The sequence below is a fragment of the Myripristis murdjan genome, chromosome 23 (assembly GCF_902150065.1).
Source record: "Myripristis murdjan chromosome 23, fMyrMur1.1, whole genome shotgun sequence".
NCBI lineage: Eukaryota > Metazoa > Chordata > Actinopteri > Holocentriformes > Holocentridae > Myripristis > Myripristis murdjan.
In genome coordinates, this window is record NC_044002.1 from 13,814,148 (window position 1) to 13,841,222 (window position 27,075).

Genomic DNA, 27,075 nt, shown 5'->3' on the forward strand with positions numbered 1-27,075 from the left:
TTTAAAGAATTTGAGCTTTCAACACCCTCTTGTGGTCAGAAATTGCTTAGCTCAAAGTATTGTGATAAGAAAACAAAATCAAATGCAGTATTCAGAACACTGGGAGCGAAGGTCTCAGATGATGGATACAGAAAGCCTTTCGATGAAGTAACTAATGTAAAACTTTCATACATTTACAATATTGTCACAATATGCTTGTGCCAAATGGGAGAGGGCACTAAACAAAGACCTGTTTGGGCTTTGTGCTGCTATCCTAGACCCTAAAGCAATAATCAAAATTCAGACGCTTGGAGACATGGTTGCCCTTTCTCTACAGACAGGGCGACCATTTTCGAATAAACAGCTGACAGGAAGCTTTGGCAGTTGAAAGATGTCAGGTAAATAACTTACATAAGAAGTGACCACAATAATGAGAAATGTCTTGATTAAAGTCTACATGATTGTCATCATTAAGGCAACAGAAAAGCCTTGTTTTCTGCTTTGCAACAGTCCCAACCATTCAGACTTTAACCAAGCCAAATGATATGTAATGATATGTAACCAGGAGGTAAAAAGACAGAGGACTTTCCCCATGCACATTCTTTGAATCAGCCTGCAGTTGCAACTTTGACATTGTCAGTGCATTGCTTTTTCCATGTCACAATGTTAAAGCGCCAATAAAGACTGAATTTTGACTGTTCTCTCCTTTATTAACGAATCCAATAACAACTCCCAGCCAAAACCGAAGCAGTCTAATCTCCCTATCATTAAATGTGTTTCCATAAAATGAATTGAAAGCAACTCATTAAACGTTGCAAAAACTCAAGCAGTTGAAGGTGCATTTTCATCACGTCTGTTTAAACTGTTTAAACGCAGTGATGTAAATTACCACGTCATCTGCGTCATCATCTAACCGTTGCTATGGGCAACCACGGCTGTGCCTAATTTTATTTTATCACTGAAGGTAAATCAGAAGCTCTATCAGAGAGAGTCAGCCATGCTACCTCAACAGGAGGAAGGCTTGGGGCTATCCACCTTGTTACGCCCTCTGAATTATGGTGGACTGGCGTAGGGACAAGAGGAGAACACTGCTAATGGTCTCTCTTTGTCTCATTCTCTGTCTCCTCTTTTTTTTCTCCCCATCCTTTCCCTTTGAGTTTGGCTTTCTAAGTTAAGGCGACTTGGTATAGATCCAAGAGGAGAACAATCACTGTCCTAACAACTTGAAATTATCCTCTCTGTGTTTCTCTCTCGCTCTTGTTCTCGCATGCAGTTGCTCGAAAGGTGAATTGGTATGGATCCAATGGGAGGCGAGAGAAAGAGAATCCATGCTCCAACAACTTTAACTTTTTCTCTTTTTCTCTTTTATGTGGCACACACACACTCACACACGCAAACATCTACCTCCATCATGGCCTCTTTTCTTCTTTACTGTTATCAACGTCATGTCAACTCGGCGCGGATCGATAACAAAACTACTTTTAATTGGAAAACTATAAACGCGCGCCTACACACAAATACACACTCGCGCGCTCGTGCTTAAAAGCCTCTGCCGATGTAAACAAGCCAGATAAGCGTGTCTACAACAAAAAGCCAAACAACAAACCCCATCGGTCTTCCTCAGCCCTCTGACAAATACAGCCAAGTCCAGGGGCTTTTAAACATTTAAAGACAAAGCGAGAGAAAATGTCTCCCTTTGAAGATTTCCAAATTGCAATCTGCTAACCGTAGTCAGAAACAATCAACAGAAATACCATGTGTACAATAAAATACCTCCAACGTTACAGCTGAAATAAAAACATTAAATGGAGCTCAATAGCGGTTTAATTAAATCTAACTAAAATGGAAGGAATCTTTGTCTTTACGTCTGCTCTTCGATTATCTCAACCATTATGATTTATGAATAAAGCCTATTTTTTTTCCCTCAAATTGTTGGTGATGACTTCCTTTTATCTTTCTTGTCTTATGACCATCACTTTCATATCATTCATAAAAATTGTGTAACAGACCGGTATTTATGGGATGTATTGTTGTCAAGTGCTATGCTGCATTATGTTTCCTTGTCATTTCTATTACTTTTTTAAAATTATTGGTATGACACATACAATTTGTGCATGCTTACTTCCAGTGATATGCTGCCTGGAGAAAGCCACATTACAAGCCCCTTGAGGGTTTTTAGGCAATTCTCCCTTACATTTCCCTGTTCATTTTATTTTTCCTATATGTGTATATAAACAAACCAAACCATTCATCTGATCGACTTCGTACTTGTGTAGCCTTTTATTGAGAAGATACTGAGGCTGGCCAACAGCATTATCTCCAACCCCAACCATGCTCTGTGAATATGCACAGCTACCATCAAATTGCAGGGTTCCACATTTTAATAGGGTCAGACTGAAAAGATCCCAGAATCCCAGATCAGATGTCCGCTGAAGCGCCTTGATACGTGCACCGTTGTCCTCCATGGTTGTAATGTTATGTAAATGTATGCATCTTCGTTTCCTGTCCTGGTTTCTTTTTTTTTTGTTTTTTGTTATGCGCTCTTTCAAATGGAGCTGCTGTTGATGCATGGAAAACTTCAGCCCTGGCTGACAATAACAAGTAAATCACCATCATCAATCATCATGATCATCATCTTCACCCAAAGAGGTGCAGTGTCGAGTGTGAAGTTGTTTGGATGAGCAGTTCTCCGGAATCCAGGGGCCAGGGGCCAAGCAATCGTGGGACAGACACTGCACTGGTGGTCTAAATGTGTTCACTCGCACGGGTCATTGATTACAATTTACTAAAACGAAGTGAGGGGCAGGTTTAATTTTCGGTATTTTTATTTCCCTGCGTACGTCATTTATACCCGTTGTCATGCTGTTTGACTCCTCATTGTGTTTCGCTGTAATCTTCATCCTGTTATGCTGTTTACTTGTGTCTATGCCTGTCATCTTGATTTGTTTTTGTGTTTGTTTTTGTTTTGAGGCGAGACGTTTTTTATAACCCCCTTGTGTTTTCCCTTTTCCTCAGCTGCACGCCATTTTATTTGTTCTTTACTTTCTGCATTTTATCACTGTTTTATCACTTCACTTCTGCGTTTTAACGCTTTGCGAATAAATGAGCTCACTGAATAAACAAAACTAATTTCTTTTTTTTTTTCTTTTTTTGGGGAGGGGGTGTTTTTTGTGGAAGCTGAAAGAACATTAATTCAAAGCGTGCCACCCCATCGTGCAGGCTTGGGAAAAAAAAATAACACACACAGACGCACACCCCAAAGCCACAACTTTCTCCAACTTTTCCAAAAATGAGAGAAACAGAAAAAAGCTCTATGGAAAAAGACCCAGAAGGAACCCAACTTTGTGATTTCTAAACACGCCAGAACCTTCTCTCCTGCGTTTCCAATCCTCAGTGCCCCTCCTAGACTTCCTACTTTAGCAAGAAAGGAATCAAGTCTGTGAGTCTAACAGCCCTGCCAGCGGTCTGTATAAGAGACCAAAGTGGTTGTCGGAGCAAAAGAGTGAGTTAGAGCCACTTCCATGTTTGGAGGCCTTTATTGTTGGTAATGGTAATTCGCGGTTTGTAGCAGCAGGAAGATGTTCACACTAGAGTCAATTTGTCCCAGACTCGCTTTATAGTGAACACATGATTTGACAGAGAAGCTGGGTCAGCTTTTAGAAAACTTAACTCTGCAACACTTTAGTAAAGCGATCCTGTTATTAAAACCCTCCTAGGCCTTTTCTGCTTGGGCTTGTGGCCCATACACATCGGCTACATGTCTAGTAAAATTGATCTATAAACTAAACGGAGACTCAACAGATGAAAACAAATGTGCCTCTCTATACTGCAGAGGACACTACAGTAAACGTGGCTTTGGTGACACTGTTTACCACTGTTTCTCTATCTTTACCATGCTTTTACTGACATAAAAGACAAAGTTGATAATTCACTTTTACAATACTGACTGCACAGGGTTTGAATTGTTCTTGCAGCGACAGCATAATCTAGAAGTGTATTTTCGACAGCAGCGACATTACTCAATCATGATCACCCATATTGCTCCAAACTAATGGGATTTTTCCACTGCTACCTGCTGCTTCCTCCATTGTTTGTCGGTGGGGGTGGACAGTAGGGGTGGGGGGTGTCAAGCTACACTTGTTTTGAGCTTGGATATACTCCTTTCCTTTCAGTGATGAGTGCATTACACATTTAAAGGCATCTTAAATGTGAAGATACGGGATGAGACGCTGACACAGTTAGGCATTTAGCTGATGCTCTTACCTTCCATTTACTGTTCTGTTGTCTGAAGGTGTGGGCTCACTTGAGATGGTGAGTGCCCATTTCACAACCTCGATGACATACCCACTCTCATCTACTTTTTTTTTTTTTTTTCCCACCAAGCTAGGTTTCTACAGGGGTGCTGCTCTCCCAAAATGGCACAAAGGATAGTTGCAGCCGATCTTGAACACCGGTAAATGTCAGAGCAACTTGCAATAAGTGAGAAGGTAATGTAAGGGTTCAGTGACTCACCACGGGACCAGACCTGTGACCTTTTGGTTACAGGATTATTTCTCTAACCACTCTCTCCAGCCATTATGCCGACAAACACATGCATTAACACAGAGAGACACACGCACGCAAACACCAGGCATTATCAAAGAGCAATCAGTGCCTGACTGTGATTTTGTTTTTGGACACTAAAAGTGATTACAGAGAGGGATAGCTCAAGAAATAACCAACACTCAAACACATTCCCGCATGCATATTCTGCGTAATGCCTTTACAACCTTACCTCTGATGCTAAATCATACAAACAATTTTCAAATCATCACAAAAAAACACTCTCTCTATGTCTCTCCCCTTCTCGGTCTCCAGCCCACCAGGCATTATGCATTCCACACAATGCTTGACGAGAAGGGATACAGGAAATGAATAGGCATACAAAAAAGCAGGTAGAGGCCCATAAGAAAAAAAAAAGGATTAATAAGGGAATATTCAAATGAGGCGTCTGATATTATTTAGAAGGAAATGAATACATGTTGTTGTTTTTTCACCCACTTGAAATTTTCAGGGGGTGGAGGAAGTCATGGAGAGTGATGGAAGAGAGAATGAGAAAAATACAGCATTAATTAAAGCAGGTTCAAAGTGGTTTCGAGGTTTCAAAGCCAGTTATGGTAAAACAAGTAAATAAATAAGTAAATAAAATAAATAAAAATACAATCACCATCGGCAATGATCAAAATATCAGCGGATATGTGTGCATCATATAATGCATGAATGTATGCATTATTCATACTTAACAGGGTACAATACAGCATTAGGCCTGAATGCTGGTATGGTTAGGATTCAGTAGAAAAAGAATCATAGGAGCGCAGCCTTGCATTGTTATCCGATGTGCAGAATTTGCCAAACAGGGTGGATAAACACTACAGGATTTTTTTTTTTTTTTTTTGCAGTTTTCCTGAAGAATTTAACAGTGCACTATGCAAAATGGCCCAGGGTTGATTGAAGAGATGACCCTGCAAAAACTCAGCTGACTAAAAAACATGGAATAAGCACAACATTTGGTGGAAGAGTCATAGTTTTCATCACTGGATCATCGATGAGAAACATGGAATAAGCAAGGAATTTAATGGTTGAGTCTACCTGCACGCTTCCCATCGCTGATCCAACTCACTGATAAATGATGTGCTTTCTCCATATTTTTGTGGGTTGAAGTTAAATGGACCTTGCTTTAATCCCCCCCTAATTTTGCACAGTGAACCTTTAAGCTTTAATCTACACAAACTGTTTTATTTTCTGAGCTTTGCTTTGTTTTGTTTCTAAATAGTTGTGCTACAAGAAAAAAAAAAAAAAAGACCTGTGAAAACGCAGGATTTATAACCTGCTCTCTGACTGTAATATTGTAGCTGAAACAATTTACATCATTTGGTGTATGTTTTGATCTAAAGTGGAATACTGCGGGTGCATTTATTTTTACCGTGCATGGGTGGCCTCTGTGGAAAGCAAACCCCTGCCAGCAGTGTTAGTGTCATGCTCTATATAATTCAGCAATAGAGGACAAATTAATTTGTACTGAATCTTAAAATCGTGTTGTGTTTTTCCCACCCTTTGATAGCATGTTACAGCTTTGATTTCTTTCAACCCTACGCACTGTCTGGGAGGACGGATGTCAGTGACTTGGGGTTGGAACTGGAGGACACTGGAAAAAAGTAAAAACATGAGAGATGGAATGAAATGAAGGGACAAACAGATAGAGGTAGATTAGACGGGTAGCAGAGTGAATTATCCTTCGTAAAACAGTTTGAGATTGCCTGTGCATGTGTGTGTGTGCATGTGTATAATACTTGTGCGCATGCATGGACGTGTTTATCTGCGTGTAAGTTTACAACAAGAGTTTCATTCCAAAATGGGAGATTCGTCATAAAAAAAAAAACATCTTTCAAATAACCAGCAGTATATGAGTAAAACAAGTTTTTTTTTTTTTTTTTTTTTTTTTCAAGAATAGACAAATAGAGCACTTTCATTATTTTATGATGATGCTGTAAAGCTCCCTTATCATGTACAATTACAAATAGCCTAGAGTTTGACTTGGAAATTATGTGGTACAATATCTTGTTAAATTACTTTCATTAGTCCTTATAATCAGAGAGCATTGCAACAAAAAAAAAAAAATGCGATTATAAAGATTACAAAGTGTTGTCCAAGTGCAGTGCACATGTTTGAATTAGTGCAAAGTAATTAACTGTTGTCCAATCTGACTGTGCGGCAGAAATAAAGTAGCAGGCTATGTCATTTTTTTGGTGGCATCATGACATTGTAGTTAATCTATGCACATTAGGAGGAGGAAACACACAAACATCTCATGCAATCTCATTTCGTCTCTCCCATATTCTTGCACTGACATGATTCTTGACAATAATTTTAGAACGATTCTATATTTGATGGAGTGGTGGGCAACAATATGTGCACAAAGCTTGTTACACTCATGTGTTCACCCAGCAATCTCTCCACCGTGCAACTCACCATTGAAGTTTACAGCCCGGATGTAGCTGAGCAGCTCTTTGCCATCGATGTTGTTGGCCATGCGCGGGCAGAGGCCAGGGTAGCCGTAGCAGAGCTCCCGGTGCATGCGGTGCAGGGCGTGGGCCATGGCGTACACGGCATCCATCACAAACTGAACCTTCCCCTCCTGCTCGTAGCTGGAGTCCCGGCCAACTTTTTCTAAACCTGAGAGAGGAAGGAGAGAGCAGAGAAAATGGTAAGCGGGGTAAAGAAGCAAGGAAAGACATTTTCACTGGGGACATTTTGATATCTTATCAATGAAACTCGAAGACCCTGGAGACAATGAAAAACGATGACGCATTTAGATCTGAAGTCAGAAATGCCAACTTGGAGCTATCGACCTCCCACTTGCAGTGGACTGCAGCATAAATTGTAGTTGTGCTTCCTGAGATTTCCAGTAAAGTTGATATTCTAAGAATTCCTCACTGATGTGTGTGAGTAACAACAGTGTTGCATGCCAGTTTTCCAGGTAGAGCTTCTTGCCCCATGCTCTTTCAAAATAACCATTGTAGACGCAAAATATGCGAGGCAACCAACAAAGAAAGCAACAGGGAAAGAACCAGACATATGCGAAGAAAAAGAGGGGCAAAAAATCTTAGGCAGGCACACAGACAGGCAGCAGTGCACTCAGCCTGACTTTAGCAAATGACTCCTTCCTTTCCATTCTCACCTTAGCATAAAAGTTAGAGAAGAACAGAAAACATGCCTCTGTCTTTACATCCTCTGAACCACTGATAATGGCATTTCCTTGTTGGAGGAGAGCTAAGAAAGAGTTCAGAGGAGACAAAATATGCTTTATCCTGATTCTAACCCACATCACTGCGTTCAGTGCCACTATGAAAATATGAGGACATATTTTGTGCCTTTTGGTACTTTTTATTATGCCGGTAATGTTTAAACACCATACAATATGTGCACTTTTGTTATAGAGAGTCTTTTTTTTATCATGCAACACGGCACTGTTCTCTGTCTTGTGCTCTGAGTGATTCTTTGTTTTGTTTTCAGCGTGGTTAATTTATTACTGCAATTTAAATTGGGATTATTATAATTTGTGCCTACAGTTTATCATAGTTTAACAACAGCTTTAGCCAAACCGATCATTTGAGGTCAGTGGGTTTAAGCCGCCCACAATCTGACTACTGACAGACACAAACATTGGATCATGTGTGGTAAAATACAGTGTTAATAGGTTTAAGTTAACCCAATCGCAACGCACTCAGCACAAGAGCATATTGTATACACATGCACCAATGCACACATACACTGTATACGCACACACATACACAAGTGTGCATACATCCCCTCTACAAATTAACACAAAAAATCCTAACTACAATTTAATATGATAGTTTATGTAACTGCTCATTAGCATAATTACCTCATGAAAAAGAAGCAAGTGAAAGCAAAAGCTCTTTGATGCATGAACATGGAAATCTGTCATTGATTATAACGGCCCATTTTTCTGTTTTTTTTTTTTTTTTTTCATCAAAGTTAGGAAAAGGAAACTGCTTCCAAGTCCTATCATCTTATTGAATTCTTAATCTTTCTCCGCTGCCCTCTCTTACATTTTTATTCATTGCATTCGCCTTTCCCCTCTGACTTGTTCTCACCCTTTTTTGTTTACTATCCCTCCTCTCTTATTCTCCTCCCATCTCACTTTTTTTGCCTTCCCTCTCTTTCTTTAGCTCTCCCCCCCGCTGCCTTTCCCTTGACATTATTCACACATTTTTTACAAGAAGAAGCAACCTTCAGGCAACACAAACTGAATCAAAACCTGTCTGGGCTGCAGTTGAATTAACAAGACCAGAGGCCCTTCAATCAATATGAGCATCCATAAGGAATTAATGGGGCTCTGAAAATGAAATCTAATCCACCATTATAGCAGCCTGCCGGGTGCTCTGTATGTGTGTGCTCATGTGTGCGTGAGTGTAAGTGGAGACATGGGGCAGGTGTGTGTGTGCATGTGTGTGTGTGTGTAAAAAAAAAACAGCACCTGGACCTGGACCCAACAAGTGTTTATAAAATGGATTTTTCTGCTTCTCAGTTCTGTTTGGCTGAGTCATTTTCAAAGGCCGTTGTACAGCTCATTTACACTGAAGAGACTAAACATTATTGCGGCCCGAGCATTCTGTGAAATAACCTGAGCAGGTGAATCCAGGTCAGAGCTGCCATCACGGTCCGGTTTCGCTGATTAAATCCACTTCAGTCATGACGGAGAGAGGGACATGAAGGTGAGAAAAATTGTCACGAGTCCTCAGGACAACTGTGACACAGAATGCGCACAATGGGCCGCAACTCATCAGTTAGAAGTAGTTCCCATCATTTTGTGGACCGACTGTAAATTTTAATGCTTAAACTGAATATCACCATTCATACTGGAACTGTGTGGCCTTGTTCAGACTGCAGGCAAATCAGAGTCGTTTCTCAAATCAGATCTTTAAGACAGTTATTTAAAAGTGATCAGATCAGATTTGTGTGTCCGGACATCACCAGCGTATCTGCGCAGGTTGCTATGGTGATGACGTAGGTGTCAGTAACTAAGTGCACTGGTGACGCAGCTTTCCAACACAGAAACAGGGGGATTGTTCAGAAGCTGCCCGCAGACAATTTATTTCAGCGTCTGTCCATGGACTTTTGTACTCTGTGTTGTCGCTCTGCTAGCAGCAGTGTGGATTCTGCTCAGCCGCTGAGCCGCACTGCCGTCACTCGGGACCTGACGTCGTTGTTGTGTGTTGCCTTACGAGTGACGTAACAGACACTTTGACATCCTATTTGAATGTCCAGAGTGTCCAGACTGTGATACTGTTACTGTTCTAGCAGCAACAACAAAAGGAACCTATAAGGAGTCCCAAGTGTTAACCAGTTAAGCACGACCACTACACATAATTGCAGTTGAGAATTAAGTAAAGGTTAAACCAACCAAACCAACTTTCGCTCAGAGAAAAAAAAAAAAGAAACACTGCAATCTTGCAACAAAACAGACACAGGTGTGCACAAAGGGATTTCACACTCACACAAAGATAGCAGGCAGGGAAGTATATCTGACTCCAAAACCTGTTGTTTAAAGTTGGACCAACATTTTTCAGACTGGGCGGTGGTTTCCCAAGGATTAGAAACACAAGCAGCAAACTGGCTCCCATTTCCATCAAGGCACTTAGCCAGGCACCATGGTCGCATTAGACTCTCTTCGCTGCCCTTTTGTATTGGTTTGTGTTTGTATCAGACACAGAGTGTGAGCCTCCAGCACCTCAGTATTAACCCAGCCCCGCTGCACGCAGGGCTTTGTTTATTTATTTATTGATCTCAGTGGCATCAGTCACATTGTTTTGGTCTGCTGGCGAATTAACCTGGAGACTTTCAAACCTCTAACTAACTTTTAGGGTGCTGGAGTGTAAAGAGCACAAGCCATGGAGCCAGACTACCAAGGTCCCCAGATCATTCATTGTAGGATATTTTGTATAATACATTGTATGGGGAACCCAGAAATTATTTGTTTCATCGTATCTTCAATCTCTTTAAAATTTAGGGTATAACTAGGTGTACTGTGGCTAGATGATGGAGAGCTAGACACCAAATGGGAAAAAAATAAAATAAAATCCCATCATAGACACAGATATTTACTCTGATAACGTTAGACTAACAACTGTTCCACAACTAATCTCATCTCTTCATCTCTTCTTTTGTTATCTTTTGTTAAGCACCAAGCAGCAGGTGCTATTTAATTTATAACGGAGTGGGAATATTTGTATGTATGAGGGTGTATAGATAATATTGCAGATTTTAGCTAAGGGAAGTCAGTAAATGTCTGCTGCATTTTTTTTTCACAGAAAGAAACAGTCTCCTCATTTCCATCCCTTTCAGTGTGTTTTTGTGGAGTCACTGATGTACAAAGTCTGTCCAGTTTCCTTTTTGTGCATATTCATCATTTCATTCAGTGTCACCTTGGCGCTGCGATCCGGCCCTAAACCTACAGTACGACCGCTGTGCTGCAGCCGCTCAGTGCCCAAGAGCCTGTGCTGGTGCTGTGCATTTTCCACTTGTGAGGGTGTGTGTAAATGTATAAGTGTTGATCAGGCCTTTGCTGAACAGAAATAAGGCTGCTCCATCTCCTTTCCATATAAATTAAGGCCTGAAGTGAAGTAAAGCAGCTGTTTTGTTTAATGCAAGCACACACTAACGGCAGTGATACACCAGGCAACTTTGATGAGCAACAACTTGCCCAGGGTTGGCTCACTATTCTTGCTTTAATCACATAGGAACATTTCTGCTGCTAGTAAACAACTCAAAAAAAAAAGACCCTCTATGTCAGTTTGATGCCAGAAGCACGCGGTATCGCCCATATACATTACTCAAATAATAGCCTTTCAGATCACCACCCTGCATGCTCAGAAATCAATACTGTGTTGTCAGCAAGCGGAGAGAGGAGTTACAGCCAGATACACACAGTTATGACTGGAAGGTCACTCGTGTGAATCTTTGGGAGGAGTTGCACGTTGGGTCAGAGAAGTGTGGTTAAACTTGGCACCACAGATGCATGTGTGTGTGTGTGTGTGTAGACCACATGAATGATAAAGAAGACACTGCATAATGTGCTCAATTAACCAAGACAAAAACTATGAAGAATTTAAGAGAGAGAGAGAGAGAGAGAGAGAGAGAGAGAGAGAGAGAGAGAGAGAGAGATTGTTAACCATCACCAGCCAGACAAGTATTGTTTTGAATAGGTCAGTCTACCATGTAGGGCTGCTGACTCCCAGCAGCTCCTGCTGCACCCTGCAGGAAGGAGAAATATAGTCTGTGTGTGTTTGTGCATGTGCGTGTCTGCGTGTGTCTCCCTCTGTTTTTTTTTTGTTTTTTTTCCGACTCTCTCTGCTTGTTGCTTGCTGCACCACCAGCAGGATACATCCCCTGTTTTGCTTTGACGAACAGCCAGACAGCAGCCTCAGTCTGTGAGGATGTATTCGAGTTGACCACTGAGAAAGACTCGAACCATACCTGTACGTAACACTCCAAACAAGACACACAGGCAGGCTGTTTCACTGTCTCTGTCTCTCTCTCTCTTCTTTTCTCTTCACATTCATACCATGCTCAAACACAACAAAGAGACTCCTTTTATTTATTCTATCTCTCTCTTTCTCTCTCTCTCTGGGAGGGACAAGACAGCCACTGGCCCAGCAGAGACCTACCACCACTAAACAATAATATCAGTCAAGACGTCAGCCTGCAAACCCTTAGATCTGCAATATGATAAACATAAATGCTGGCACTGTGACAAAATAAGAAGTGGAACGTATCCATCTTGGTGTATTCCTGATGTGTGTGTGTGTGTGTGTGTGTGTGTGTGTCACATCATAGTGTTCCGTTATTAGGAGATTGACAGATGATGAGTTCCAATCAGGTCCATATCACCCAGAGTGATTAGCTGCTTGGTTGGATTACAGGCCTGCAAATAATGCTGACTGACTTCCTACCGGGACACACACACACACACACACACACACACACACACACACACACACACACACACACACACAAACACAGACACTTTACCTCCGCCATACACTCCATAACCACTGGCTTAAACACAATTATATACATGTACAAACATCCGCATGTGGTCACCCCTCCCTAAACATACCCCCCCACACACACCCGTGGAGCCACATTAAAGGCTTATTACGCATAATCTACTGCATTGTTCTCAGTCCATCAGAGAATATTGCAACAGCACAGTCTGTGGTTAACAGCTGCAATCTTCTCTAAAACAATTCCAATAAGAATACAGCATATTGCTCTCAGACTGCATCGCAGGAAAATAATACAGCAACACAAAAAATATGCATTCATAACAGCAGAGTGAAAGTATAATCGCAGCAGAATTTATCTACTGACTGTATCTGGTTGTTTATTTACAATACAATTTCTTTTTTTTTTTTTTTCCCTAAAATACTTTATATTCAAAGTAGCCTGTGCCTACAGATCAATATTTCAGCTCCAGCCAGGGAGCTGCTGAGAGAAGTGTGTCTTCCTTGTGTTGGGAAATAGAGTGGGCATTTTCATGTGCCCATTGCACTACAGGCAGTCTCACTGGAAAAACACTTGAGCTGCCTAATGTCCCGCTGTAATAACTGTGATATATTCAACAGAGCCAGTTGTGCTAATGAGGCCATCAATTAAGTTAATTAATGTATCAATAAGCAAATATTTCTATGTCAACACACGTCTTTACCCATATGTGCCGTATTGACATGAAGTCTGTATTTTAAGTCAAGTTGTATAAGTTTTTTTTTCTCCTCCACTTTCAGTTCCCTTATTAACATGCAAATAGGCAGCAAGGTGGTTGAGAATCTAATCAAATCATCAACTCCATAGGGGGAACCAGTGGTGTAAGTATTTTTCTAGAGTTAGTGTGTTCACAATAATGTGTCTGCACACGTATGCCACCATAACAACATAATTTTGCACCATAGTGACACCAAACAAACGAAGCTAGTGTAACTGCTGATCTACATTTTGAAATTTAGTTAGTGATCTGCAGTCTGTGTCACAGTTTTAGTAAAATGGTTCTGTATTGGTGCTTTAATTAGCCATAAATGACCATGTTAATGAAGGTAACAAGCTGCTGATTGGGCAGCTGAATGAAGACAAAAGACTTGTTTGACCCCAGAACTTCTCACTGAATGTTAAAACTTTATAAATGCAAAACCATTTTGCACGCAAGGAGGAGCAAATCACCAACTGATGGAGAGGCACAGCTGACGGAAATGTCATTGTGCAACACGGCCATTTGGATGGATGGGGGAAAAATTGCCTTCCAAATGTAATCAGAATCAATCTCTTATGCAGTCTGATTCGTTTTGATTACCACTGAGTCATCATCGTTATATAAAACTAGTTTCAACCATTATTTCATGATGGTGGAAAAGTCCACAATCTCACTATTTGACTACTTTGGTCCCCACAGATGACAGGTTTGCTATCCATCAAATAAGATAAGATAATCATTTATTAGTCCCGCCATGCGGAAATTTGCAGGGTTACAGCAGCAAGGGATAACACAATAGTAAGCAGCAGATTAAAAATAAATAAATAAATAAATCAAGTAGTAAAAAAAGGACAAAAGTTAATGAGTAACCAGACTGAATGGTTAACTTTACACTATCACACACAGGAATTATTGGTATTGCACACAGTTTATACATTGATACTGCAAAAATATGTGATGGTGATGCATATATGTGAAGTGGCTAAACTGGAACATTGATAATGCATTATAATGATCAATTATCAATAGTTATCCAGTGCTTATCATTTTGTATCTCCGGTCTTCACCACATTTTCTGCGGTAAACGTAACGGATAAGGATTTGTGACCTCATTACATAGGTGCAGTGTGTATTATTGTGAACAAGTATGATAGTACGTGCATGATTACCATTAAGTATGCAACCTGCTGTAATTAGCGGAGACACCTATGTGCCTCTCCATACAGCTCAGCATGTCATGATGAGATAATGAGATAAGAAGACGTTTTTTTTTTTTTTTTTTTTTCCTTCTGCTGCTCCTATGAGATATGTTAAAACATGATGCATCATTAATCAGCATATTGCAAGCAAATGCAATCCTACCTTGAGACAGTTAAGCGACTGGTGCTGTTGTGAAAAGTGCTAACTGGGAAAACAGCGGTTTGTCTCTTTCTTGGTGTTGCATCAGGAGCTGTAAACGGGGCAGAGGCTTATGTGTATGTGTGTCTGTTATCTCGCCTGTGTGTGTGTGTGTGTGTGTGTATTTGTGTCTGGGGAAGAGTGTGAGTGTGTGTGAAGATGTGTGTACAGTATGTACAGTGCAGTACAGCTTTAAGTGGATCCACTGTTTACAGTTAGTAACAGGTTCTATTCATATATCAACCTTGAGTGTTTGTGTGTTTGTGTGTGGGTGTTTGTGAATATACAAGTCAGACAGAATGACACAAAAACAAAGACCCTCACCCTTCACTGATAGATGGACAGACAGCTTGCGTCTTAGTATGCATCCTGCCCATCTCATACACATTGTCGCCTACTCCATTCCATTTGCCAGCCAGCAGCTGCTAAATTAAATTCAGCCTTTCTGCTCGGTTTTAATGACGTTGGAGACCACAGGCAGCTTGGTTGGCTGGCTGTTTGGTAAGGCAGGATTTGCATTGGAAGAATGTGAAAAAAATATGACTTGACATAGTCTGAGATGCAGAAGTGCAAATGAAAACTATCTTTCATGTCTCGAAAAAAGGAATTTGCAAACCAAAACTGCATGAGGACAACACAATATTCTCCATATCTGCCTCCAAGTCAGTTTCCCATTTTTGTGGCTGATTATTTGTTCTTGCTGCGTAGGCATGCAGCCCAGACGCTGTGATCTGTTTCTAGATCTGTGCAGATGCATTACTAATTTTGATTCTGTTAAATAAAAGCCACGGGCATGGCAAAAATGCATGTTCAAAAAATAGCCTAAGATGAGACATTTTGTTTGAAAACGGTTTAAGCGTCTTAACTAATCCAACAAATTATTTGCAAATTGCATCTTTATCGTGTTTTAAGTTCTCTGTTGACAGAGAGTAGCACCCATTACATTCAATATACACTATATTACCAAAAGTATTCGCTCACCTGCCTTTACTCATACTATGAACTGAAGTGCCATCCCATTCCTAACCCATAGAGTTCAATATGATGTCGGTCCACCTTTTGCAGCTATTACAGCTTCAACTCTTCTGGGAAGACTGTCCACAAGGTTGAGGAGAGTGTTTATAGGAATTTTTGACCATTCTTCCAAAAGCGCATTGGTGAGGTCACACACTGATGTTGGTCGAGAAGGCCTGGCTCTCAGTCTCCGCTCTAATTCATCCCAAAGGTGTTCTATCGGGTTCAGGTCAGGACTCTGTGCAGGCCAGTCAAGTTCATCCACACCAGACTCTGTCATCCATGTCTTTATGGACCTTGCTTTGTGCACTGGTGCACAGTCATGTTGGAAGAGGAAGGGGCCCGCTCCAAACTGTTCCCACAAGGTTGGGAGCATGGAATTGTCCAAAATGTTTTGGTATCCTGAAGCATTCAAAGTTCCTTTCACTGGAACTAAGGGGCCAAGCCCAGCTCCTGAAAAACAAGCCCACACCATAATTCCTCCTCCACCAAATTTCACAGTCGGCACAATGCAGTCTGAAATGTACCGTTCTCCTGGCAACCTCCAAACCCAGACTCGTCCATCAGATTGCCAGATGGAAAAGCGTGATTCATCACTCCAGAGAACGCGTCTCCACTGCTCTAGAGGCCAGTGGCGGCGTGCTTTACACCATTGCATCCGACGCTTTGCATTGCACTTGGTGATGTGTGGCTTGGCTGCAGCTGCTCGGCCATGGAAACCCATTCCATGAAGCTCTCTGCGTACTGTACTTGGGCTAATCTGAAGGTCACATGAAGTTTGTAGCTCTGTAGCAATTGACTCTGCAGAAAGTCGGTGACCTCTTTGCACTATGCGCTTCAGCATCCGCTGACCCCTCTCCGTCACTTTACGTGGCCTACCACTTCGTGGCTGAGTTGCTGTTGTTCCCAAACGCTTCCATTTTGTTTATAATAGAGCTGACAGTTGACTGTGGAATATTTAGGAGCGAGGAAATTTCACGACTGGATTTGTTGCACAGGTGGCATCCTATGACAGTTCCACGCTGGAATTCACTGAGCTCCTGAGAGCGGCCCATTCTTTCACAAATGTCTTGTTTCACAGTCTGCATGCCTGAGTGCTTGATTTTATACACCTGTGGCCAGGCCAAGTGATTAGGACACCTGATTCTGATCATTTGAATGGGTGAGCGAATACTTTTGGTAATATAGTGTACTAAGATATTTTAAGATAATGATTTTTTCATCCTCGTATACTTTATCCAAAAGTGACACTGCATTCTGAACTGGACCTCTACAAGTACATATCAAACTGCATAACACACTGCATAAAACACCTCAGCAGGCACTTCAACATGAATGTCGTGTTTAAGAGCGTGGTGATACTATGACACACTCTGCTAAGAACCTCAGGATTAGTGGAGATAATAGCGGTTCAAAAACAACCTTAAAAGGAAAGCGAAGAGCCTGAATCCACCTCTCCATGACCGGTTGCCGATTTGAGGAAGGAAAATGAGAAATAATAATTTGTTTTTTCTCTGACCTTCTAATACAAATCTTAAAACTCTGAGCTCTCATGAAAAAAAAAAAGTGTATCTTTTCTCTGCGAGCAGCTTTAAAAGTATTTCTTGGTGAGTTTTAAACCACAGACCAACTGCAGGAACTGTAATTAATGCTGGATAATGCCATAACTTGAATATTATTGTATATGCAATCAATGCAATTTAACAACATAATCAAAATGTCCATCTACATGATTGGAAAATGTATAGCAGTAATTACAACATGGTTTTCCTACATTTTAGATTAATCTGATTACATTTGTTACATTCATTGTTATTACATTCAGTCATTAAATCTAGCAGTTTTTACATGAAACTTTCAGCCAGACCTAATGTGTCTCTTATTTGCACAGTTATTTAGAGTGTATATATTTAAACCTTATTAATACAGGGAGGGTGTTGTTTCTCAGCAATGGCCTGTTTAATATTCATACCGTTATGCACATTCACAACTGGAAGCTTCCTTTCTTCTCCTCAAGTCTTCAACAGCTTTCCACTGTGGGTTAAGAACCTTGCTGTTGTGTTGGAATGCAAGCTACATATAGATTTTTTCATATATGCCTAAAAGTTTAAAGTCACTTCATTTTTCATCGTCTTCAAGGCTATCTTCCCACGGCAATGCTGTAGGGTAGACAATAATGTCTGAGTCTTAAAGGCACAGTGAGCAGAATTTCTACACGTCCCTCTCGATTATCGCTCATGAGCCACTAGAAGTGTGTGTTGGTGTGTGTGTCTGCAGAGACGCTACCCTCCACCTGGATTTTTTTCTTGTTTTGCTGAGCTCGAGACTCTTCTGGGTGTCAGCCTTTGGGCAGTGGGCGTGTCGCTTCCAGCCAATAACATCATTCAGCGCCAGACTAATAGCATGACATCCAATCGGAAGCTATGAAATTCGCAGACACAGACCGGGAAAAAAGGAAATACAGCGAAGCAAAACGTCAAGCTGACAAAGCTCCAGGATGGAGGAGGATGAGGATGAAGAGCAAAGTGGTGTTGGCCTGTTTTCTGTTGGACAGGGAGGTGCCAAATTTTCTCCTTAAGACGGCAATGATACATTTCATTCTGCCGCCATTCTAGGGAACAAAAACTTGCTGCCGGTGGTTATCTTAGCCAGGGAGGAGGGCCCAGCTTTGATTATTGTGTTTACAAACTGCATCCGACAAATCCTACTCACTCTTCCTTTAACCATTAGCTAGAGGTTTGAAAGTTTTGTCCTGAGTCTCCAGGTTAATTTGCCAGCAGGCTAATTAATGTGAATGATGCCACTGAGACTGATAAGAGCCGTGCATGCAGCGGGTGGGGCTAATGCCGAGGTGCGAGTGGCTCACACTCTGTGTCTGATACGAACACAAACCAATACCGAAACGCAACGAGGTGAGGCTAATGCAAGCACAGTGACTGGCTAAGTGCCTTGATGGATGCCGTTGGGGACCGATGTGCCAGCTTTTACACAGAGAGTGATTGATGGCACCATGGATGACAGAAGGACTAATGGTTTGGACAAGCTCCTCAATTAAACATCAATTAGGAACACAAATTCAATTCCCCTTTTTCTCCACTCCCTTCCCCCGCAAGAAAAGAACAAACAGAGGATTTCTCTTCCTTTTTCCTTTCTCTCTGTTTTTCAGGAGACAAATTATTATTATTATTATTATTTGTTGTTGTTGTTGCTGAAAGGTGCAGATGAAACAAATTCGGGAATAATTAAGTGAGGAAATTTATTTATAATCCTCAGAATAAAGCAGAACCAATTCAGATGGTGATGAATAGATTTGCATAAAGGTTGGCTAATTAGCTTTTCTCTCATTTATCAAACATGGCTGAGAAATGTCTGGGAGATGACAGGATGGGAAAACGCCGCCTACACACACACACAATTGTCTTGCCCCTCTTGCAATCTTCATTTAGAATTTAGACACACAGAAATGGACACGTATGAATCTTAGAAACTGACACACTTCTGTTTTGGTTTAATCATTTTGGACTTGGAATCGTTTTACTGTCTTGTTTTCTGCATTTTATGTGTATCACTTATATTGATTCATTAAAATCCCCCTCCAGCCATTGATTAATCCCCTAACCAATCATTTCTGTTCATCAATATAACATATTTAGATGTTTTTTTGTTGTTGTTGTTTTTTTTCCCTTCCCTTCATGCATGACTTAGATATAAGTCTACACCTTGCCCTCATTAAGTGTGTGCAAATATGCAAATAGTTCCCACCGACCCCCCATCTGCTCGCACACCGGCTCATAACATGTATTGTATTTGATCATCTGTCTATGTATTTTTTTTTTTTTTCAGTGAATCTCTTAGTTACACTGATATTGTTCATGTGAAGCAGGCATTTTGAATTGGTCCTAATGATCTTTTGAAAATAAAACACGAGCCATGCGACCGGTGGGGTGAGGTGGGGTGAGGGGGTGCTATGTTCATTATAAGAGATATTTTTCTTGGTTAATAATGGTGTTGCCTAATACTTGCTAGAATTCTTTAGAGTTTCACATTAGTGAGCAAATTAACTTACCCTTACAAATTTAGCATTACCAATATTAAACTTCTATACGCCAGACTGCATGATATTGTTGTGTGTCATGATGGTCACCATTTTAAATTAGGCTGTCATAGTGCCATAAAGTCTTGCCATGTCTCAGCTGGGAGACTGCAAACACCACCAAGTGTGACCCTGACAAAGGTTCATCAAATTGTGCAAGTTCACTGAGGAGGAGGGTCAAGAAAATCATGGCTACTGAGGCACTATATGTGATATATGGTGAAGAGAAAGAGGCATGGTGCTGTTGCAGAGAAAAGGTTTGTTGAGCAGTGGCAACAATAGGTTACCCTGCCTTTTGGACGTTTCCTTGAGGGAGCACCATGATGGAGTCAAAGAGATAAATGTTGTAGTTGGCCCAACTCCTGCCTCAGGTTGTGTGGCTACTTGTGGGTAGCTAATAATGAACTAACAGGTGGATTTATAATGTCTTTAGAAACTGTGGGTTGAATGCATGCATTTGAGGTTGATAAATCATTCTTAATAAATTTATTTTAATCTCAGTTGTCCTTGGTGTTGCTTATATGTAGGAAGAAAAAATACTAGATACTAGACACATTTTTTTTCCTCTTCATATTTTCTGAATTCATTAATATTCTGCAGGCTGGAAGGGAAGTTTTGGTGGGATGGATGTGGCCCACGGACCACCAGTTGATAGTCACTTCCATATGGAGAGCTTTATACTGGCAATATGTTAGTTTTCACTTGTTTTTCAACATGCATCATGAAAGAAAGCCAGAGAGAGTGATCACACCCGCCCACACAGACTCAAATACACACACACACAAACAGACACAGTGCTCTTGTTATAGCTCCACTTCTCTGGCTTTGAGCGAGCTACAGGGCTAATCTGCCAAGGCAGAAATGAATAATCAATATGAGAGAATAGGAAATGAGCATCAGACAGAGATTCTGCTTTACATGACTTGACAAGAGAGCGCTGAAGCCAAGGGTTATGTCAATACTCAGCTGCACAAATAACAGTCATTAGATTCAGCCCTGTTTGTGTGTGCATATCTGTGTGTGTGTGTGTGTGTGTGTGTGTGTGTGTGTGTGCATGCATGTGCCTTACTTTGCTTTACTTTATTGAGAGCTTAGTTCAATAAAGTAAAGACAAAAAAAAAAAAAAAAAAAAAAAAAAACTTTTGGGCTTTTTTGACATTTCATCTGCCTGGACGGATGACTGATTGGCCATTAGACAGGATTAATTTTACATGAGGAGGTGGCGTAATGTAATTATTACCAGAACATTTTTTATGATTTCAGTCCAAATCAGTCCCATCAATAACTTTTACAGACTTGTGACAGACTGCACATGCCTGTAAATATTACATCTTTAGCTATAAAGTGCCTTGTAAAAATAATTCTAGGTAATAGCAATTCCTTGTGAACTGACATGTTGGTACCTGTAACCTGTGGGACCAGAGTTAACCCATTTTTCTTCAGTATGTAGGCACCTGAGGAACTTTTTGCCTCCCCCTAAAGTTCAGCCTCCTTGGTATAAGTTTGCCAGTGGATATATACACAGGAGGATGCCAGAAAACCAGATTAAGAAGACTTGCAGCAGTTTTAGTTAGTATCTATTCTGCAGTAATGTACCACTTGTGTTCCCAAAGCAACCAGTTTCAGAGAAGATGCAAGATGTGTAATGTATGTCGGGACCACATTAGCTATGGCTTGTGAAAAAATGACACATATGATGCAAACTTTTGGTGTGATGACAATGTGTAAATGGAGAACACACGGCCACTGGTCACTGAGGACATTCTGCGGTTGGTTATTTCTGAATAATTGACCCTTGTCACGACTGCTGTCAAGCTGCCGCCTCAACACCAGATCTGCTTGTTCCAAAATAACGCTCTTCATGAAGCCTTGCTGCTGTGTGTTTTACGCTAATATTAGCAAGCTACATACAGGATATATAAAGACAAGCCTGTTATCTACCTTATTCATGACAGCTAGTGTGTTCTGTTAAGCTACCGGGCTCCAACCACCAGACCAAAGTGGAGCAAGACGCTCTCCTGCAGATGACAGCTGCAGATCTGGTGACTCATTGCAAGGGGACACCCCACCTTTGAAAAAACGTTTTATTTATTGCTTATACAGCTGCCATTGGTATGGAAACAGCCCTAAATAAACTAACGCACTGAACCTTCTTTTCTGAGCAGAAGCTTGAGGGCCAGTAAAATGATGATGATGAACGATTATATTCTGCCATTTTATTGACTTCTTTTGTAAGGTAAAGCCCTGTGGTAAATGCAATAATCCACTCCAAGGTGGTTCCTCTATCAAGAAATAATGACCTTTGCAAAGGAATCTTTGCCTCCGCAGTGGTCATTATTTTCAATAGAAAACCACCTCACTGTGGATTATCCTTTTCTTATTCTGTGCAAGTTGATTAGATACTTTACCAGCATTGTCAGATTAAAAATTACTTTACATGCTTCCCTATGCTTGTCTCTGTCTACCATCTTTTCCAGACATCTTGTCAGATTGTAGGGGGCCTGTTTTCTGCTTTATAAAGACCAATATTCTGCAGAACACCAGTGTCCATGAATAATGTGATACCACTGACATATGCACCTAATATATATTACACCTCCATATTATTAGGGGTATATATTACTGCTGATAGTACACACAGCTAATATAAATTATTCATTAGTCATTATTCATATTATGCTGAATCATTGTCCTGGCACAGTTCGGCTATTCTGGTTTGCTCTCGCTCTCCTCTCGTCCCATCCATCCCTCTCTCTCTCTCTCTCCTACTCTATCTCGCTCTTGATCTCGCTCGACCTTCATCTCTTTTTTTAATTTCCCTTTGTCCGTCTCTTCTATTAATCTCTCTTTCGCTCTCTTACCGCTATGATACAAACAAAATAAACAAGTGCAGCTGCGTGTGCTACCAGAGAAATATGTATTTTGAGTCACCGTGCCTCCCCATCTTCCTACACACAAACACACACACACACACACACACACACACACACACACACACACACACACACACACACACTGTCTCTCTGCTCTATTCTGCCCTAGTCAGGTGATTACTTGGATCAGTCAGCGGAGGGATGGAGACACACAAAACAAGAGAGACAGGATGAAAGCAGAAGAGCAGCAAAACAGAAGTAGTGAGAGGAGAGAGAGAGAGAGAGAGAGAGAGAGAGAGAGAGAGAGAGAGAAAGTTTGGGGAAAATACGAGAGAGGAAGATGGAGAACAAAAGGAGAGAAAGAAGGAGAATAAATAGAAAGTAAGCGACCCAGAGAAAGGGAGGCTGGGAGAAACAGACGCAAAGAAACAAAATGAGACAGAGAGAGAGACAGAGAGAGAGAGAGAGAGACAGAGAGAGCGATGTATAGTATGCAACTGAGAAAGCAGCTATTGTTGAAGAGAGGACGAAGCGTGAAATCACATTAGTAGTGCAGCACTTGTTCTCTCTCACCTGCAACAACCTCCCCCTGCATACAGAAATGTGTGTGTGAGTACATGCACACGCACACAAGCGTTAATGTGCATTGCATAGTGTGTGTGTGTGTGTGTGTGTCTGGGTATGGGTATGTGTGGGTGTGCATGTGTGGGACTGTATGTAATTCCACTGAGACACCACCTGAGCCAGTGACACCAATCTAACAGGTACAGACCCAAGGGAGCATCCTGACACATGCACTAACACACACACACACACACACACACACACACACACACACACACACACACTCTTGCTCTAATCCTACATGTGTTTTGCCTGGCCCCCTTACACTTTTTGGTTCAGCCAGTGAGGTGAAATGTGCAGCAGCCAAATTTGGTGTTAAACTTGGCTCATGCTGGACAGCCTATCAGTTGTGGTGGGCCTTTACAAGTCTCTTGGGCAGGTAGCCACCTTGCATTCAACCAGCCTTTTGTACTGCTAAAACAACACTGGCATTTGTGAAATAGAATTAGGAAAAAAAAAAAAAGTTAACTTCCAAACCAACTCACTGAGAATTACATTCTTTTGGCAGTGGCTGTGCTCCAGTTTGAAACAAATGCTCATGCATAAACAATATCTCATATCCATATAAATGAATGGAGTAATTTCCCATTTAAGAAATTTAAGATTTTCAATGTTTTCGACTTTTCAACCCAATAAGATCAACTTAAAATGGATTGATTGTGCACTTTCTTAGCTTTGTGTCTCGTGTTTTGATGTCTGAAGTGCAGACACATGCTAATCTCAGATAACTAACTTTAACTATGGATAATAGATTATAACACCCCCTCCTTAACACTGATACAGACAGTGATTTATAATACATGTCTCCTAAAATATGCATGTGTTGTGTGTGTGTGTGTGTGTGTGTGTGTGTGTCGGTGTCAGCAACAATGGGTGGTGTGTGGCAGGGCCTCAGTGAGCAGTGGGTCCCCTGGTTCTACTCAAGATGGATGATTGTGTGCGTGCATGTGTGTGTGTGTGTGTGCGTGTGTGTGTGTGTGTGTGTGTGTATGTGTGTTAACGGTGACGGATGGGCTGCTCAACACTCAGCGATGGTGCTGCCTGACGCGGTAAACTGCACACTCTTACCTATGATGGCATCAAGCCGTCTCTCTCACGGCTTGATGCCATCATCAAGCCGTGACACAAACACACACACACGACACAAACACACACACACGACATTTTCTCTATGAAAGAAACCAGGAGCGCAATACATAAGCTGGCTCTGTTTTCTATGGCCGCAACTCGACAATCAGTTACACACGCACACACACACACACACACACACACACACTGAAAGAGGCATCTATGACTGCAGTTAGACAACCATAACCTCTATTTAAAGATGGATCATTTCACTGGAGCTGAGTGGCATCTCATACCACCGTCTGAAAAGTGATGCAGCAAACTGTCATAAGGATCCGCCTCTGTCCTCCTGCCTGTCCCTGTCTCACAGTCTACAATCTGTCTGTCTGTCTCTGCCAGTCTGGTAGTTTCTAATTGTCTATCAATCTCTCCATCTGTGTGTATCCCCATTTTTCACTTTGCCCAATGTGTTTCTCTGTAACAATCTCCATCTTCCGTCGTTGTCCCTCGCTCTCCTCTCATTAGCTGCTGGCACCAGAAGGAGGAGGAAGAGGAGGATGAGGCCATGCAGGAAGAAGCCTGGGTCTCAATTAGGCGCTGTGACAGATGGCCCAGGGCTCTTTCTGAGGGGAGGGAACACTTTATCATAGCCTTCTCGCTGACTAACTCTCTATCCCCACTGACTTCGTTAAGATGCGATCCGTTTACGCCGAGTGTACGTTGTGTGTCTGTGGTAGGATAAGCGTCTATATGTTTAAATAAGTCAGCATCTGCTCAACCAGCCCACTCACCAGGAAAAGAAAGTTGGCATTTTACAATTCTGCAAACAGGGATACGTTCAAGTTTTGTGACGTATAAAGTGAGTGACAAATGCGGGGTGGCTGATGGCACCATCAACATGGCTTTCCCTCCGCAGATCTGGGTTCAATTTCCATGTCAAGTGCGTGTTACTTTTTGTTACATGTTACCTGGCTGATATTAACAAATATCTGACATTTGCTAATGTTAACCATGACCATTCCCTAACCTTAACCAAGTAGTTTTGCAACATTTTATTCTGGTGACTGGGTCGATTCAACTCATAGACCTACTACAGAAATGAACTTGCAGCGACCTCAAACCTGCTTGATATAGGTAAACGTATTGCCTGGGCTGATAATTGTCAAAGTCACTTAACTGTGTGCATTGATTTAATTTAATGCCTGCACTGATTTGAAGAATTTACCTGTTTCCTGTGCGCTCACACACTGGTGGGAAGCTCTGGCACTAACACTGCATCTGTGTGCCACTTGGTTATTCAGTCAAACCCAGCAGACAAATGAGGAACAAATATGGACATCATGAAAAGAACATTTTGCATTTTGCATCTTCCCACATTTGTTTTTCCAATTATTGATAGCACCAAAAACGCACGTCAAACCTCTCTACCATATTTGGAATAACACTCAACAGAACGTACTCCTCTGTCAGAAAACAATCCCTGAAGAAAAATTGTTTTAATTTTATTCAAATGCCCATAACTTATAAAACCTTGGCATAAATGTTAGCTGGTGCAGCTAAGAAATTCAAGGTTTATTATCTGAACGTAATATCTAACTGATGCTCCTTTTTTTTGACATAAAAAGTATGGTGGTGTGCTTTGAAAAATGGTTGGTGGTAACTTTAGGTATGTGTGTAGAGAATTAAATGGGCTAAAACATGAAAAAAAAAAAAAAAAAAAAAAAAAAAAACCTGACATGGTCCTTTAATTAAACAGTGAAGAGAAAATGTAAATGAGTTTCTTTCTATGGAGCTGTGAAGTTCCCTGATAGAAAGGAAGTTTCTGTGCAACCTTCATTAGGCAACTGAGAAAGCCGGCGCACGCTCTGGGTAATCTTGTTGATCAAGGAAAGTAGAAAAGAGAGTTCAATCTGTTATGGAAAGGTTTTGTTTTTATAATTTATTTCTCTCCTCTTACCTGGATTTCTCTTTAGGATTCCCTATCAGAACACTTTGTCTTACACCTTATCTTATTTATCGGCGCGATCTCAAGCCAGCGAGAAAGTGTCGCGTTATGATTAAGCATGTTTCATTTCCGCAGCATCAAATACAGCTTTATTTTTACCAGCACAAACATACAGCAGGTGTTATCATCCATTTTGAATATGTAAATGGTGTAATAAATATAGCTTGATGTTAAATGTCTTAAACAGCCGTGTTCTGTGTGGTTCTGCACTGACGTCAAGCCGAAGTTAAGACGCCACTCCATAAGCTGTACTTAAAGTGATCCTGTTTTCCCTGGGTCACTATTCATAGGCTGTTTTATGCATTGTGTGTTTCTCTCGCATAGCTTTCTTAGCAGGGTAGAAAGGCCTCTGAAAGAGCATTATTAGATCCATTAAGCCCAGCGTGGGGCACCAGAAACATTCCTAATAATAAGCGCAAGTGCAAACTATACACCAGTGTAAAGTACATATCAATACAAATAACTCTGCAAATAGCTCTTGTAAGAGAGCAAGCCCATCATAACAATTCAAATGTAAACACTGATGTGCAGGCTGGGTTTTATAAATGAACTAAAGGAACAAGAATAAGGTAATAAAACAGGAAATTCCACTGTGAAACGCCATGATACAACAGATTAGTTTTTGCGAGCGCGTTTACAGTCTCAGCGTTGACACCAAGGAGAGAAGGAGGATGTTGGCTGTGAGAAAATGAACAAGAGGGGGACAAAGAAA

At 41.1% G+C, this 27,075-nt stretch overlaps 1 protein-coding gene across 4 annotated transcripts in view; it reads right to left on the reverse strand.

The window, feature by feature from the left end:
• The window catches only part of grm8a (glutamate receptor, metabotropic 8a), a 283,521-nt gene that overhangs the window by 60,942 nt on the left and 195,504 nt on the right, over positions 1-27,075 (reverse strand). For all 4 annotated transcript variants that reach the window (XM_030046271.1, XM_030046272.1, XM_030046273.1 and 1 more), the window contains exon 6: positions 6,988-7,191. In XM_030046271.1, coding sequence (XP_029902131.1) covers positions 6,988-7,191 — 204 coding nt within the window. The remainder of the gene's footprint in view (positions 1-6,987; positions 7,192-27,075) is intronic.